The sequence below is a fragment of the Cololabis saira genome, chromosome 12 (genome assembly GCF_033807715.1).
Source record: "Cololabis saira isolate AMF1-May2022 chromosome 12, fColSai1.1, whole genome shotgun sequence".
Classification (NCBI taxonomy): Eukaryota; Metazoa; Chordata; class Actinopteri; order Beloniformes; family Belonidae; genus Cololabis; species Cololabis saira.
The window spans coordinates 5801568-5815829 of record NC_084598.1 but is presented as its reverse complement, the minus strand read 5'-3'; the positions used below and the strand labels follow the sequence as shown (position 1 = coordinate 5815829).

Sequence of the window (14262 nt, the reverse complement as noted above, 5' to 3'; positions counted from 1 at the left end):
AGAAAAGGTCATTCAAAACAAAGAACTGGTGGAAAAACAATACAACTCATCCACGGGAATTAAAGGGGGGGGGGGAGTAGCTGGTCACTGAGGGTGACCATCTCTGCAAAAGCACAAGTTTAGGTAGTTTTCTGCTCTGGAGCGATCAAGCGTGTGTGTAAATACCACAGCAAAGAGGAAAGACATCAGCAACGATCTCACTGACTACGTTTACATGCAGTCAAAATTCGGGTTATTGCTAATATTCCGGTTACTGAAACATTAACCATGCGTGATCAAACAGGGTTATCCCTGTTTACATGGTAATTAATCATTCTGGATATCTCCATCAAGCCAGCGACGCACGGAGAACGTGATGACGCAATTAGCATCATTTCCGCTTCCTCTTCCGCCTGTGCGGCGCAGCCCCCCCGGGAGCAGCGTCTCCTTCGCGGTAGCGAGTCAGAGTCTGCCCGCCCGCCCCAGGAGCCCCGCCACGGAGCCATCTCACGGTGGTCCCTACTACGTCCGCAAATCACGCCCCCCTTCCCCCTTAACTTCTCACGGTGGCCTCAATTACGTCCGCCTTATGGATCCGCGTTAAGTTGACGCAGCCCTACGCCGTAGGCTCTGCATCGGTGTAACGCGGAGCCATAAATCAGCCTGAAAATAACACAATGGGCACATTGCGTCATTGGGCGATAAAAAAATAAAGACGTTTATATGGTCGCAAAAATATGGTGTATAAATTACATAAATGTGATTTTGAAGATGTAATTATTATGTCATTGTTTGAATGTTATTATGTAGGTAGGGGCCCATAGCGAGTTTGTGTCCAGGGCCCGTGGTCATGATAATCCGTCCATGCCTCTTCCTGTATCCAAATTCAAAACAAATGCTGCTTCGTGCAATTTTTCGCTCACCTTCTTGTAAATCTGTCTATCCCGGTACTTTCTACTGTCTACAAATGCAGAAATGTTCATATCCTTCATTACATTTATGAAGTGATTAGTCTCCTCCTCACTCCAAAAGTGTAGCGTGGTCTTGCATTTCGCCATGTTTAGAAGAACGTTCTGGACTCAAAAGACCAGGATTCCTTGTGAACAGAGCATGCGCAGAAAACAAATTCATGTTCCGTTTGATGGGGAAATTCCATTATTGGTGTTTACATGGCCGTGCAAATTCGGGTTATTGCCAATATTCGGGTTTTAAAAGGGTTATTGATGCATGGAAACACAGTCATTGCTGTTTCCTATCGATCCGGCAGGAGTTGTGAAGCCACTTCTATACAACTTCAAGTCAATCATTACACGGCGTGAAGGAGTACCTCCAAAGCATAAACATTCCAGAGGAAATCAGTGTCTTCTAAGGGAGTGCAGATAGCAGCAAGAACAACAGCCCAAGGCCAGTCTGTGTAATAGTCAAAACAATGATTAAAAAGAACTAAACAAAAAGCAGCACAAGAGCCACATCTCTGTCTGCACAGGCCTCACATGTTTCACTCATCACAGCTCCGTCAGAGGAACACTGAGCTGATTGCTTGGGTTTCCAGCAGAAGGCTCGTAAATGAAGGTGGCAGCGGCGCTGCGGTTTGTTAGGTAGAACTTAAACAAACCGCGCTGCGCCATATCCTTGAGACGAGTGAGACCAAGGCTGGAATATCTGGCCTTAACGCACCGCGCCACAATCAGTGAGAACATAACAGGCTGATGAAATACGGAGGTAGAAACTGATGTGGGCTGGTTTGCAGACACGGGAGCTGCAGGAGCTGCAGGAGCTGCAGGCCTTTCAGCCGGGGAACATCAACTCTTCTGTGTTTGTTTGTTTGATTAAGGATCCCATTTAGCATTAGCTATTCTTCCTGGGGTCCGACATACACACAAATTAACACTTAATAGTTAAACAGACATACATTATACATGACAAATAGACACAACTCCCTTAGTCACAAACAACACAGAGGAGAACTAAATCACCAAGTGTGGGGGAACACATATAAAACAAACACGGATACAATATTCAAACTTCCAAAAAGAGTAATAAGAATTGTAAATAAAGCGGCCTTTAGACAATCAACAAACCCACTCTTCATCAAACTGAGAACACTCAAATTTAAGGATCTGGTCGAATTCAAAACTTTACAAATCATGCACAAAGAGAATCATCATCAGTTGCCACAAGACATTCAGAAGTTGTTTCAAATAAAAGAAAATAAACACAATCTCAGGGGAATATGTCATTTTAAAAAACAGCATGTAGGAACAAACATCAAAACCCATTGTGTATCAGTGATGGGAGTTAATCTGTGGAACAACTGCAAATATGAAATGAAATCATGCAAATCACCAAGTAAGTTTAAACAAATCTTTCAAATCAATACTCTTAATGGATACAAAATGGAAATGGACACATGAACTGACAGCCAGTGACCAAAGTGTCTTGCTCAGCTGAACCACCTTTTCTTTTCTTTTATGCTTTTCTCTTAGAAGTTGTGTGAAATTAAGAAATTGTAAAAACAGAACAGTAGAAGGGGTAGGACTAGAAAAGTTTTTTGAAACTTCATCCTACACCCTTTCAAACAGGAAATATTTATCTACATAAAGATTTGTCTCTTTAATTTGCTTTGTTTTGCTTATGGTTTTTTTTCCAGTATATACATTTTATGTATTCTGAGTATTTTTTTGTTTTTGTTTTAACCTGTTTGAATAAATAATTAAACGAAAACGAAACCATCATTCTCAGACATAAATACATAGAAATGAAATCAAATAAAACACCTTAAACAATACCTGCCTGAAAGCACCTTATCTTAGAATCCTTCACCACTTTTCACCTTTATTGTGATAGGGTTTACACTACCTGTAATTCTATTCAAACTTCATTCTATTCCTTTCCAAATGTCAAATCATAATTCATTAAATTATAAAAGATATTGTTTCAACTGAATCCTAAACCAGTCTTTGGTCTGTGTACAGCGGTGTTCTGTAATGAGTTTCTGGAGTCAGATGGGATTTCATCTGTCTGGCGGCTAAAGTTGGGCTTAAACCGGATCACGCGAAAGGGCGACGACCTTAAACACACCAGCCGATTACAACAGAGCGGCTGGAAAAGAAGGAAAGTGTTGCAACGGGGCAAAGTCCAGACGTGGAGCCGACTGGAAGGCCGTCAGAGAGCCGGGCGTAGACGAATGCTCACAGACCTCGGGGAAGTGCAGCCACGCTGAAAATACTGCTTTTCCACACTGCGTCTGTATTTTGTTAAACACATAATGACCTGGTATGACTTGGCACAAGTTGTTCATCTGTGGTCGTATTTATCTGATTGTAAGACTTTCTTTTCACTGCTGAGAAACGACACGTTATTCCCAAGCAGCTCACGTCCCCAGTTAGGAGCCTGGCAGCGGCAGCATCGTTGTTAGGATGATCCAGTCAGGTACCGGCTGCTGTGACCCGGTCAGTTATGGACTCTACATCTGTTCTGATGCTTGATGATAATCTGATACTTTAAAAGATGACTTCAAATGAAACCGTTTCTTTGTGATGTTTGTTAGGGCTGGGGATCGATTCAAATGTCAAGAATCGATTCGATTCCGATTCTTAAGATTCAGAATCGATTATCAAGATTTGATTCGATTCGATTCCGATATTGATTTGGGTTAGTGTTATTAAAACTGTTTTTTGAGCTGTTGCATGAATTATATGACTGTAGTTATGCAAAATATTACTACTAGTATTATATTGAGATTAAACAGCAAGTATTGCAGCTAATGATGCTGTAAGGACCAATCAGCTCCCAGAATGCTGATAGAACTGCTTTCAGAAACATCATGTGTCAGAATTACCAAACAGATCCAGGGAGGAAACAGAGACGGATGAAATTGGTTTTATTTTTCCCACATTCCGTTTTTATTTGTTCCATTTTCGGTCTATTTTGGTTTTTAAATTTTTGAGCATTTGGTTTTTAGCATTTTTTGCAAATGTAACCCCAAGACAGTATATAAAGTAATGAAATATAGACAATTTATGCAATTATAACCTAACACTTTAATGTTTTCATACCTTTAAACATATTTAAAGGCAAAAACATGGCACCAGTTATTCTGGTGTCCAACAAAACATTCCTTTTTTGGGGATAAACAAAAAAATAACCAAAAGTTGTAATGTAATGATGAAAAAAAAATACATGAATAAAAAAAATCTTTAGACATATGAATCGATTTTTAGGAATTAATATGAGAATCGATTTAGAATTGGGAAATCGATTTTTTCAACACAGGCCTAATTAGGGCTGTGCGATTAATCGATTTTAAATCTAAATCGGATTTATTAATCAAGACGATGTTAAAAAAAGGAAAATCCATTTTCCGATTTTCCTTTTTTGCAGCTGGCTGCATTACAAACACATACACATACACACATAACATTACGTCTAGTCATCTTTGTTTGGTCAAGAAAATTGTAAATGCTGTCACTTTACTAAACTCAAGGAGGATTTACAGTATCTTTCAATTGCACTTCCTTCCCAATAGGGACATTTGTTTGCAATTTTTCTTTAAAAATAAAGATAAAATATTTGAAACAATTTATTCCATTGTCTTTTGTAGTTTTACCAAAAAAAATCGAAATCGAAAATCGGGTTTTCAGAGAAAAAAAATAAATAAAAAAAATCAGGATTTTATTTTTGTCCAAAATCGCCCAGCCCTAGGCCTAATGTTTGTTTAAATGTGTGGTTCTCTGGAATACATCTCAAAGAGGGCCGAACAACATACTCGTACCACTTTATCAGTAATGCCATTTATTTACAGCTGGATCTGATCACCGTTTAAGTCACGGCTGCAATAATAAAAATTAACAACCTCAGATTTACAAAATAAGGTCAAAAACGACATAGAAAATAATACATAAACAAGGATATCATCAAAATGTGCTACAATGAGGAATAATAACATTAACAATAACAACTCAAAGTAGATTATTCTGTGACGGCAGCTCAGTCCGGGCTGCAGGACCCGTCACGTCAGGCATCATCACGCTCATGTTGAAAAAGAAAATGTGTTGACATTGGGTGAATGAAAGCTAACAGACTACAGGTTGGTGCTCTGGCCGGTGCTGTCCTTGGCCTGCCGCAGCCCGTACAGCCACTTGATCACCCGGGCGTTCCTCTCGATCACAGAAACTCCGTACGGAACCCGGTCCGAGACTCTCCCGTCCTCCTCCTCGTCCGGGTCGTTGTCTCTGTCTCCGGGGCCGGAGCACTCGGACCCGGGGGCGCTGACGCTGCGGAAGCGGGCCAGGGACACGATGTCGGCGTTGGAGCCGGCCAGCTCCGGCAGGTCCGTGGGGTCCAGGCCGCACAGGTTGAAGAAGCGCTCCAGCTCCGTCCCGGCGCGGGAGAACCGGTCGCTCATGTCCGACTTGGAGCGGGTCAGGGAGGGCCGCTTCCTGGAGCTGGAGGAGGACAGGCGGGTGATGGCCGGGGACGGAGGGTGGAAGGCAGGGAGGGCGGGGGCCGCCAGGGCCGGGGCCGGGGCCGGGGCCGGGGCCGGGGGCTCGGTGGAGGGACAGTGGTCGGGTTTGGATGGCACAACAACTGGTTTGAGGGGAGAGGACGCCGGGGCGGTTCTGGGGAGGAAGACGCGCAGGTGTGGAGCCCCGGCGTTGGGAGGGAACTTGGAATGTAAGGACACGGGCTGCAGGGGCTGCCGGATGTACTGGGGGGGTCTGCGGGCCGTCCTCACGGGGCCCACCTGGGGCATGACGTCCACCCTGCGCACGTTCCCCGCGGCCGAAACCCCCCGGGGGCCCGGGGTCTCTCCCTTTGCGGCTCCAGGTGCTTTTAATCTCCCTTTTGCTAGACTGGACCTGTCGGGATGCGGGTTTGGCCCGTCGTGTGTCTGCTGCTCGTCTGCCGGGGCTCTGCAGGGGGGGCCGCCCGCCGCCGGGACATGTACGGGAGCTTCATCTCCAACTCCAACCTCCGACTCCGCGGCGGCGCCGGCCTGCGGCCGGTCGGCCACGTCGCTGATGAGGTTGCTCAGGTGCTCCAGGTCCAGCTGCACCACCTCCAGCTTGGCACTGGCCTGGGGGCTGGTCTTCTTGGTGGGCCGCAGGGCCGTGCCCGGGGCCAGCAGGGGCTTCCGCAGCTCGGGAAGCCGGACCGGCTGCTGCTTGGACAGAGCCACCTGACTCTTGACGTATTTAGCTTTATCTGCCTCCAGTCTCTCCACGGCGCTCTGCTTGGGCACGGGGGGGCTCCGGCGGTAGAAATCAGGCCCCACCGGGCCCTTGGCTCGCAAACGTGGTGGTTTGGCTCCGACGGCGGGCCTCACGGGCTGCTGCCTCCCTGGGTGTGGGACCGCCTCCACAGGCATGGTGTCCGTAAGTGGTCGTACCTGCAGCCGTACTAGTTCTCTAAAAGCCCTCAGCGTTTATTGGCGCCTCTGAACGCCCGTCCTCCGATCATCTTCAGGCAATTGTTGAGGAAAAGGCAACCTCAGCATCTCTGCTGAACTCTAGTTCCTCGACATCTGGGTTTCCTGCGGACGACAGACACATCCGTCAGCGGGGCGGGAAGGAAGGAGCCCTCAACAAAGAGCTCAAAGGAACACTCAATAAAAACAGTTCACCTTAAATAGGCACACCTCCTTTTTCACTCACTTAACAAACTCCACGTCCATTAGGGATGGGCGGTATGGACTAAAAAATGTATCACGATCATTTCTGGCATTTATCCTGATAACGATAAAAATTACGATAAAAAAAATACCAATTCAACTCCACCTTTGTAACTATAAATCTATCACCACATTCAGTCTTTGGAGCCCCCAAAACACTGCTCTAAAAGAATATTAAATACTACTAAACTACACCAATTAAATTGAATTAATAAAAACCAATTAAATGAGTTCCACCTGTACTGGAAAACTGTTATGACTCAGATCCTCCATGTTTGTTACACAAACACGTATCAACGGGAATTTATCCTTCTTTCTTTCTTTCTTTCTCATTTTTCTTTCTTTCTTTCTTTCTTTCTCATTTCTCTTTCTTTCTTTCTCATTTCTTTCTTTCTTTCTTTCTTTCTTTCTTTCTTTCTTTCTTTCTTTCTTTCTTTCTTTCTTTCTTTCTTTCTTTCTTTCTTTCTTTCTTTCTTTCTTTCTTTCTTTCTTTCTTTCTTTCTTTCTTTCTTTCTTTCTTTCTTTCTTTCTTTCTTTCTTTCTTTCTTTCTTTCTTTCTTTCTTTCTTTCTTTCTCTCATTTCTCTTTCTTTCTTTCTTTCTCTCATTTCTCTTTCTTTCTTTCTTTCTCTCATTTCTCTTTCTTTCTTTCTTTCTCTCATTTCTCTTTCTTTCTTTCTTTCTCTCATTTCTCTTTCTTTCTCTCATTTCTCTTTCTTTCTTTCTTTCTCTCATTTCTCTTTCTTTCTTTCTTTCTCTCATTTCTCTTTCTCTCTTTCTTTCTTTCTTTCTCTCATTTCTCTTTCTTTCTTTCTTTCTCTCATTTCTCTTTCTTTCTTTCTTTCTCTCATTTCTCTTTCTTTCTCTCATTTCTCTTTCTTTCTTTCTTTCTCTCATTTCTCTTTCTTTCTCTCATTTCTCTTTCTTTCTTTCTTTCTCTCATTTCTCTTTCTTTCTTTCTTTCTCTCATTTCTCTTTCTTTCTTTCTTTCTCTCATTTCTCTTTCTTTCTCTCATTTCTCTTTCTTTCTTTCTTTCTCTCATTTCTCTTTCTTTCTTTCTTTCTCTCATTTCTCTTTCTTTCTTTCTTTCTCTCATTTCTCTTTCTTTCTTTCTTTCTCTCATTTCTCTTTCTTTCTTTCTTTCTCTCATTTCTCTTTCTTTCTTTCTTTCTCTCATTTCTCTTTCTTTCTTTCTTTCTCTCATTTCTCTTTCTTTCTTTCTTTCTCTCATTTCTCTTTCTTTCTTTCTTTCTCTCATTTCTCTTTCTTTCTTTCTCTCTCTCATTTCTCTTTCTTTCTCTCTCTCATTTTCCTTCCTTCCTTCCTTCCTTCCTTCCTTCCTTCCTTCCTTCCTTCCTTCCTTCCTTCCTTCCTTCCTTCCTTCCTTCCTTCCTTCCTTCCTTCCTTCCTTCCTTCCTTCCTTCCTTCCTTCCTTCCTTCCTTCCTTCCCTTCCTTCCTTCCTTCCTTCCTTCCTTCCTTCCTTCCTTCCTTCCTTCCTTCCTTCCTTCCTTCCTTCCTTCCTTCCTTCCTTCCTTCCTTCCTTCCTTCCTTCCTTCCTTCCTTCCTTCCTTCCTTCCTTCCTTCCTTCCTTCCTTCCTTCCTTCCTTCCTTCCTTCCTTCCTTCCTTCCTTCCTTCCTTCCTTCCTTCCTTCCTTCCTTCCTTCCTTCCTTCCTTCCTTCCTTCCTTCCTTCCTTCCTTCCGTGGATTTAACTCAGAACCATAAATCAGTTTTACACAAAAACGTCATCAACGGGAATTTATCATTTTTACCGTGAGATGACAAATTCTTACCGTGGGGAATTTTTGGACGGTTTATCGTGAACGGTAAAATATCGCCCATTCCTAACGTCCATACACCCGTTTATCTTAAACTCCATTGCTCTCTAGTGGCCCTTTCCATCTTACGAATTCATTGGCTCCTGCCACAAGTGGGGGTTAAACGACCACTCGCAGCCATCCATCCCCCAGACTAGCACCATAAAACTGCCCCGGGGAGACGGTGAAAGGACCAGTGGAAGTGTGATGGTGATGTAGAGGAGCCGTAAACAAGCTAGTGCCTGGAGGCAGATCTCCCTCGGCTACAGCTCTGGGACCCGCCGGGACTCTTCATCTCTGGGCAAATACGTCTGTACTGTGGTCATGTGAGAGGAATTAGAAGAAAAAGAGATCAACTGATCACACTTGAAGGCAGAGGTGGTAGTAACGAGTTACATTTACTCCGTTTACATTTACTTGAGTAAGTTTTGGGAAATGTTGTACTTTTAGGAGTAGTTTTGAATCACTATACTTTTTACTTTTACTTGAGTAGATTTGTGAAGAAGAAACTGTTCCTCTTCCTCCGCTACATTAGGCTACGTTGAGCTGTTACTTTTCTTTTATCCCTTTTATCCACGTACGCGTCAATCTCATGACATCACTGGGTGATTCTTTGGGGAAATGTTTGTTTTTGCATGTTTTGTCACATTTACACAGACTCAAACACACACAGAGTTTATATGAGTTCATGGGCTTGTTCTAGTTCTGCCTGGTTAAAAAAGAAAAGTACAAAGGCTTGAAATTTTTGTGCTACTTGTGCTTAATTTATTTTTTATTTTTATTTTATTTATTTTATTAAAGTACTTGAATTTACTTTAAGATTATTTAATTTAAGCTATTTTTTATTAATTTTAATTTATTTTATTATTTTATTGATTTAATTTGCCTGAAGATGATTATTTTGTACTTTTGTCTGTTTGAATGGTTGTGTTAAAAAAATTAATCAGACGTTACTCAACAGTTACTCAGTTACTTGAGTAGTTTTTTCACCAGTACTTTTTTACTTTTACTCAAGTAATTATTTGGATGACTACTTTTTACTTCTACCTGAGTCATATTATTCTGAAGTAACAGTTACTTTTTACTTGAGTACAATCTTTAGCTCCTCTACCCAGCTCTGCTTGAAGGACACACTTCCCTGTACTTGTGTGTAATAAAGCTCAAGTGTGTGCATGGAAACATGTGCAGCTGGTGAGGTTTGCATCTGCCAGTCTGATACTCCACATATTTGCCATTCCAGCCCTGAGCCGGGCCCGGCCCGGGCTCCTGCTGACATGGAGACTTGCAGGACAGCCTGGGGTCTCCAGACCCCCAGGCAGTACTCGAGTTGCAAAAAAAAAAAAATCAGGGGGGATGGTGGATTTTATTATATGGGCCCTGATAATTTGTGCTGATTACAAATAATATGATATATTACAAATAATAGCACTGGCAAATCTTCCAGTGGAACAAGATTTTTTTGCTTGTAATGAGAAGTTAAATCTTGTCCCACTGGCAGATTTTTCTACGTATTTCAAGTGAAAATTTACTTGAATGAAACAGGTGAAAATTGTCAAATAAGTTATTTTTCTGGTGTTATTTTTCTGGTTATGACTCTAAAATTTGAAATAGCAGTAAAACCACATTCATTGATGTAATGACATAAGGGATGGAAAGGGGGATGGCAGTTTTTACAGGGGGATGATTTGGACCGTTTTTATTTTAGGAGGGATGCCATCCCCCCTCATCTCCAGTACTGCCCCCAGGACACCCTGGGGTCTCCAGGACACCTGGGTCTGCAGACCCCCAGCAGCATGCAGATCCCTGCCAACAGGAAGGAGCCACCACCAAGACACACAAACACACCAAAACACACCATGAGGGCTGAGGGCTGCAGGGGTCACAAGTACAGCCACTAAAGTCATGAAGTACAGCCACTAAAGTCATGAAGTACAGCCACTAAAGTCATGAAGTACAGCCACTAAAGTCCTGGTTCTGAGACGAGTCCTGGCATGTTCTTGCGGGTAAAGCACAAGCACGAAGTGGAACAGGAAAGCAGACACACAGGGGCACAGAAAGGTGCAGGTAAACAGCGTTAGTGCTCTCAGGTGCAGCAGGCCTTCGCTCGACGACACGAGTCTAACTCCACAAACATGTAGACTGGTTAAGACTGGGTTTTTTTTTACTCCTTTTACTGCACAGACTCACCTGGAAGTATTGATCTGAGCTTTATCAGCGGGGACTCTTGCTGAAATCCGAGCATACGCCGCAGTCCTTCCGCATGAACGTTTAAGCTTCTTACGAGAGAAAAACCTGTTTGACAACTCTTCATGCGGCCGGGCAGGCCCCGCCCCCTCCCGAGGCCCCGCCCCTGGCCACGCCCCCGATCGCTGATTGGTCCGCGCAGCTTCAGGAAACCGCTGCTGCGCTTCAAATAAAAAGTAAAAGTATGAAACTGGCAACCTATTTTAATTGAGTGTAAATCAAATCCAGAATAAAAAGTATTACACAATTATGTCTAAGAAGATTTTTGTTGTTTTTTATGGAACCCGTTATTACCTAAGTGTGACTCTGAACTATACATCCATGTGTGTGGTTGGGATCAGTACTCGAGAAAAAATCAGGGGGGATGGTGGATTTTATCATATGGGGACAGATAATTTGTGCTGATTACAAATAATATAATATATTATAAATAATAGCACTGACCAAAACACCTGCAGAAATACTGCAGGAATGACATAGCAGCAGTTAAATGCAGCCTTCTGTAAGCTTTAAATATCCACTGGACTTACATCAAATACATCAAAACACAACAAAAAAAAACACTTTTCTGAACTTATCAATATGACTCTGTCCTTCACAGGATAAGTAAAGTGGATCACTGCAAAAACTCACAATCTTAACAAGAATATTTGTCTTATTTCTAGTTAAAATGTTTCATTTTAGTAAAAAAAATGAAACAAGACAAAACAAGACAACAATTAAAAAACAACAATTTTCACCTGTTTCAAGTAGATTTTCACTTGAAATAAGTAGAAAAATCTGCCAGTGGAACAAGATTTTTTTGCTTGTAATGAGAAGTTAAATCTTGTCCCACTGGCAGATTTTTCTACTTATTTCAAGTGAAAATTTACTTGAAACAGGTGAAAATTGTCAAATAAGTTATTTTTCTGGTGATGACTCTAAATGTTGAAATAGCAGTAAAACCACATTCATTGATGAAATGACATAAGGGATGAAAAGGAGGGATGGCAGTTTTACAGGGGGGATGATTTGGACCGTTTTTATTTCAGGGGGGGTGCCATCCCCCCTCATCCCCCCTCATCCCCCCTCAACTCCAGTACTGGTTGGGATAATAACTGTTACAAAGAGAAAAAAGAAGCTATATTTGCATGAACATTTCCCCAGAGCTGCAGCAGCTGGTGAGTAATGCTGATCTGCATCTTGATCCAGGAGGTTTAAAGTCCCATCAGAGTGCACCGGCTCACGTTGCTCATCTTCATCATGAATTCAGATAAAATAAGAAATAAATCATTTTTTCCCTTAGTAATCCCACAATGGGGAGATTTTATTCTCTGCATTTAACCCATTTCTAGTCAAACTAGGAGCAGTGGTCCAGTGGCCATTTTGCATTGAACCTGGATCCTCCAGGTCCTCCAGACTCCAGCCCTCCTCTGTAGCCACTAAGCTACCACTCCCCCCCATATTTATATTTTTCTATATTTGCTGCTTCAATTTAAGCTTTGCCAGCCATAACCTGAGAGGAAAAGAATTAGGATTGCTGACCAGGCTAGGAAATTGCACCGCATACTGAAAATCTCTGCTTTTACAATATTAAGCATGAAAAAGGCACACATTTAGACGGATATATTGAACATATTTACTCATATGCTGCATATAAATATACACAACATCAAATCAGAGAAACAGAAGAGTGTCATATCTTTCTTTTTACCCCAAAGAAAATAGTGACCTACGCCATGCGTATATAAAAAAAAAGACCTTTAAGTAACGTGATTATAGACTACAGGCTTTGCAGTATTGTGTTTTGAGTGTACAGCAAACCTAAAGCACAACATTCACACAAATCCCCAATATTTTTTGCTATTTTGTGTTAAAAACTATTAGAGACACTAAAAGATAGCACTTAAGAACATAGAAGATGTCATATCAGGTAAAATACTATTCCAGCTGCTTCAAATCCAAAATATGACAAAAAGAAAAAAGAAAAAAAAACTCAATTTATTGTAATTTAGACGTCACAGACTGTACAATGTTTGTCAGTGAGCACTTAGGTGTTATTGTTGGTGAAGAAGTGTACCCCTTGGTATTTTGACATCAGAATAGTTAGAGATGTTGCAGGGAGGAGGAGGGAGCAGTGATGGTGAGCGTTTGATAAAAGGCTGCAGGTGGCAGGATGTTCGCCTCCAACTGTCCAGCACGATAACCGAGCTGTGCAGGACAAACCCGGGTCACACAGTGACGGGAAGAGGCTCAACTGCTGCCTGACTCCTTCTGTACATTAAATATATCCTGATATTCTGCAACCTGCAGTGTTAAACCATATCAGCTGTCATCAAAACTAACTGCTATGAAACAAGAGCTGGAAATATGTGAAACAGCTTCTTGAACAACGTTGCTGTGAGACTAGAAGGGAGTCGTTTTATGTCAGATGTACATAAGAAAGAGTGGGATCACTTTTCAGTTGGAGAACACAGTTCGGCCGTGGTTGTCGTCTAATAACTTGTCGTCTCTCACTTGTTCCAGAACAAAAACACTTTCCGGAGACTGGAACGGTCCCTGATAAATGCTCGGTCAGCCGTGAGTCCTGATCAAAACAAAAATTCATACCGCATTAGCGACACTTTAACAGCTTTGCACACTTGAGTGTGCTGTAATTGGGTCACTGAAGCCACAGGAACAAGCCTGTCTTTGTTAAACCTGCTGTGTTTATGTAAATCGATATATCACAGAGCAGCAATACTTCACTGCAGCATAACAAGCAGCTCCGACTGCACCGCGGCTCCCAGGACCCGCTCCACGCTCATCCCTGCTCACATGACTCTCAGAGCACATCCTTCTCTACTCAAACCCTGACACCATTAACATGCCCAGGTTTCCTTTACTCCCCTCATCAGTGAGGATGGGTGTGGTTCACCTCTGGAAAAGTCTACGCCACCGTCATACCACCCCCAAACACGAGAGAAATAGTGGCTGTTAGTTCTTCTTGTGCAACATTAATAAAGTGTAACATGGTGTCTTGTTAGGAGATAGCACAGTTTTTATCTTTGTCCTTTGCACTCTGGCTGAGAGCTCTCCTCCGTCTTATGCTGCCTCTCAGGCCGCCCTCCCTCTGCTTGTCCCTGCCGTCCTCGTCCCCCCGGGGCTGCAGCGGGTCGGCCGGCTGCTGCCGCAGCTGTGGGGGCAGAGGGATGCGCTGGCCCAGGAAGAAGCCCTCCTCCTCCGAGTCTGAGGACGAGGAGCAGGTGGAGCAGGAGTCCCCGTGTTTGTACTGTCCCGGCTGCAGCGTGAGCGAGGAGGAGCCGTCGCCGTCGCCTCTCCAGTCCAGGGAGTCCAGCCGGGGCCGGTCGGGCCGGTCGGCCCGCGAGCTCCGGCAGCGCCTCTCTGAGCCCAGGGGAGGACTGGGTTCTGAAGGGACGCGGCAGCGACTCCTTCCTCTCCTCACACTACGATGTGGGTATGAAGAGCCATCTGATTTGAAAAAAACAGAACTGAAATCAGCTTGAGCCCGACAAGGCAAGGCAAGTTTATTTGTATAGCACAGGGGTCGGCAACCCGTGGCTCTAGAGA

The 14262-nt window shown here is 43.2% G+C and overlaps 3 protein-coding genes across 6 annotated transcripts in view; 1 reads left to right on the top strand and 2 right to left on the bottom strand.

Moving 5' to 3' along the window:
* Window positions 1-14262, top strand: part of LOC133456711 (syntaphilin) — a 104313-nt gene that overhangs the window by 43970 nt on the left and 46081 nt on the right. The gene's annotated exons all lie outside the window — the stretch shown is intronic.
* fam110a (family with sequence similarity 110 member A) lies at window positions 4757-10787 on the bottom strand. Its single transcript, XM_061735256.1, has 2 exons — window positions 10657-10787; window positions 4757-6514 (listed from the first exon to the last, which is right to left on the bottom strand). Exon 2 carries the CDS (start codon window positions 6347-6349, stop codon window positions 5063-5065), a length of 1287 nt encoding a protein of 428 aa, XP_061591240.1. The 5' UTR covers window positions 6350-6514; window positions 10657-10787; the 3' UTR covers window positions 4757-5062.
* prickle3 (prickle homolog 3) overlaps window positions 12257-14262 on the bottom strand; it is a 35217-nt gene continuing 33211 nt past the window's right edge. For all 4 annotated transcript variants that reach the window (XM_061735251.1, XM_061735252.1, XM_061735254.1 and 1 more), the window contains exon 11: window positions 12257-14163. In XM_061735251.1, the coding sequence (XP_061591235.1) occupies window positions 13715-14163 (449 nt within the window). In that variant the 3' untranslated portion in view covers window positions 12257-13714. The remainder of the gene's footprint in view (window positions 14164-14262) is intronic.

Bases quoted from the DNA above. Each gene is read 5' to 3' on its own strand.
- fam110a (XM_061735256.1), bottom strand. From the start codon at position 6,349: ATGCCTGTGGAGGCGGTCCCACACCCAGGGAGGCAGCAGCCCGTGAGG.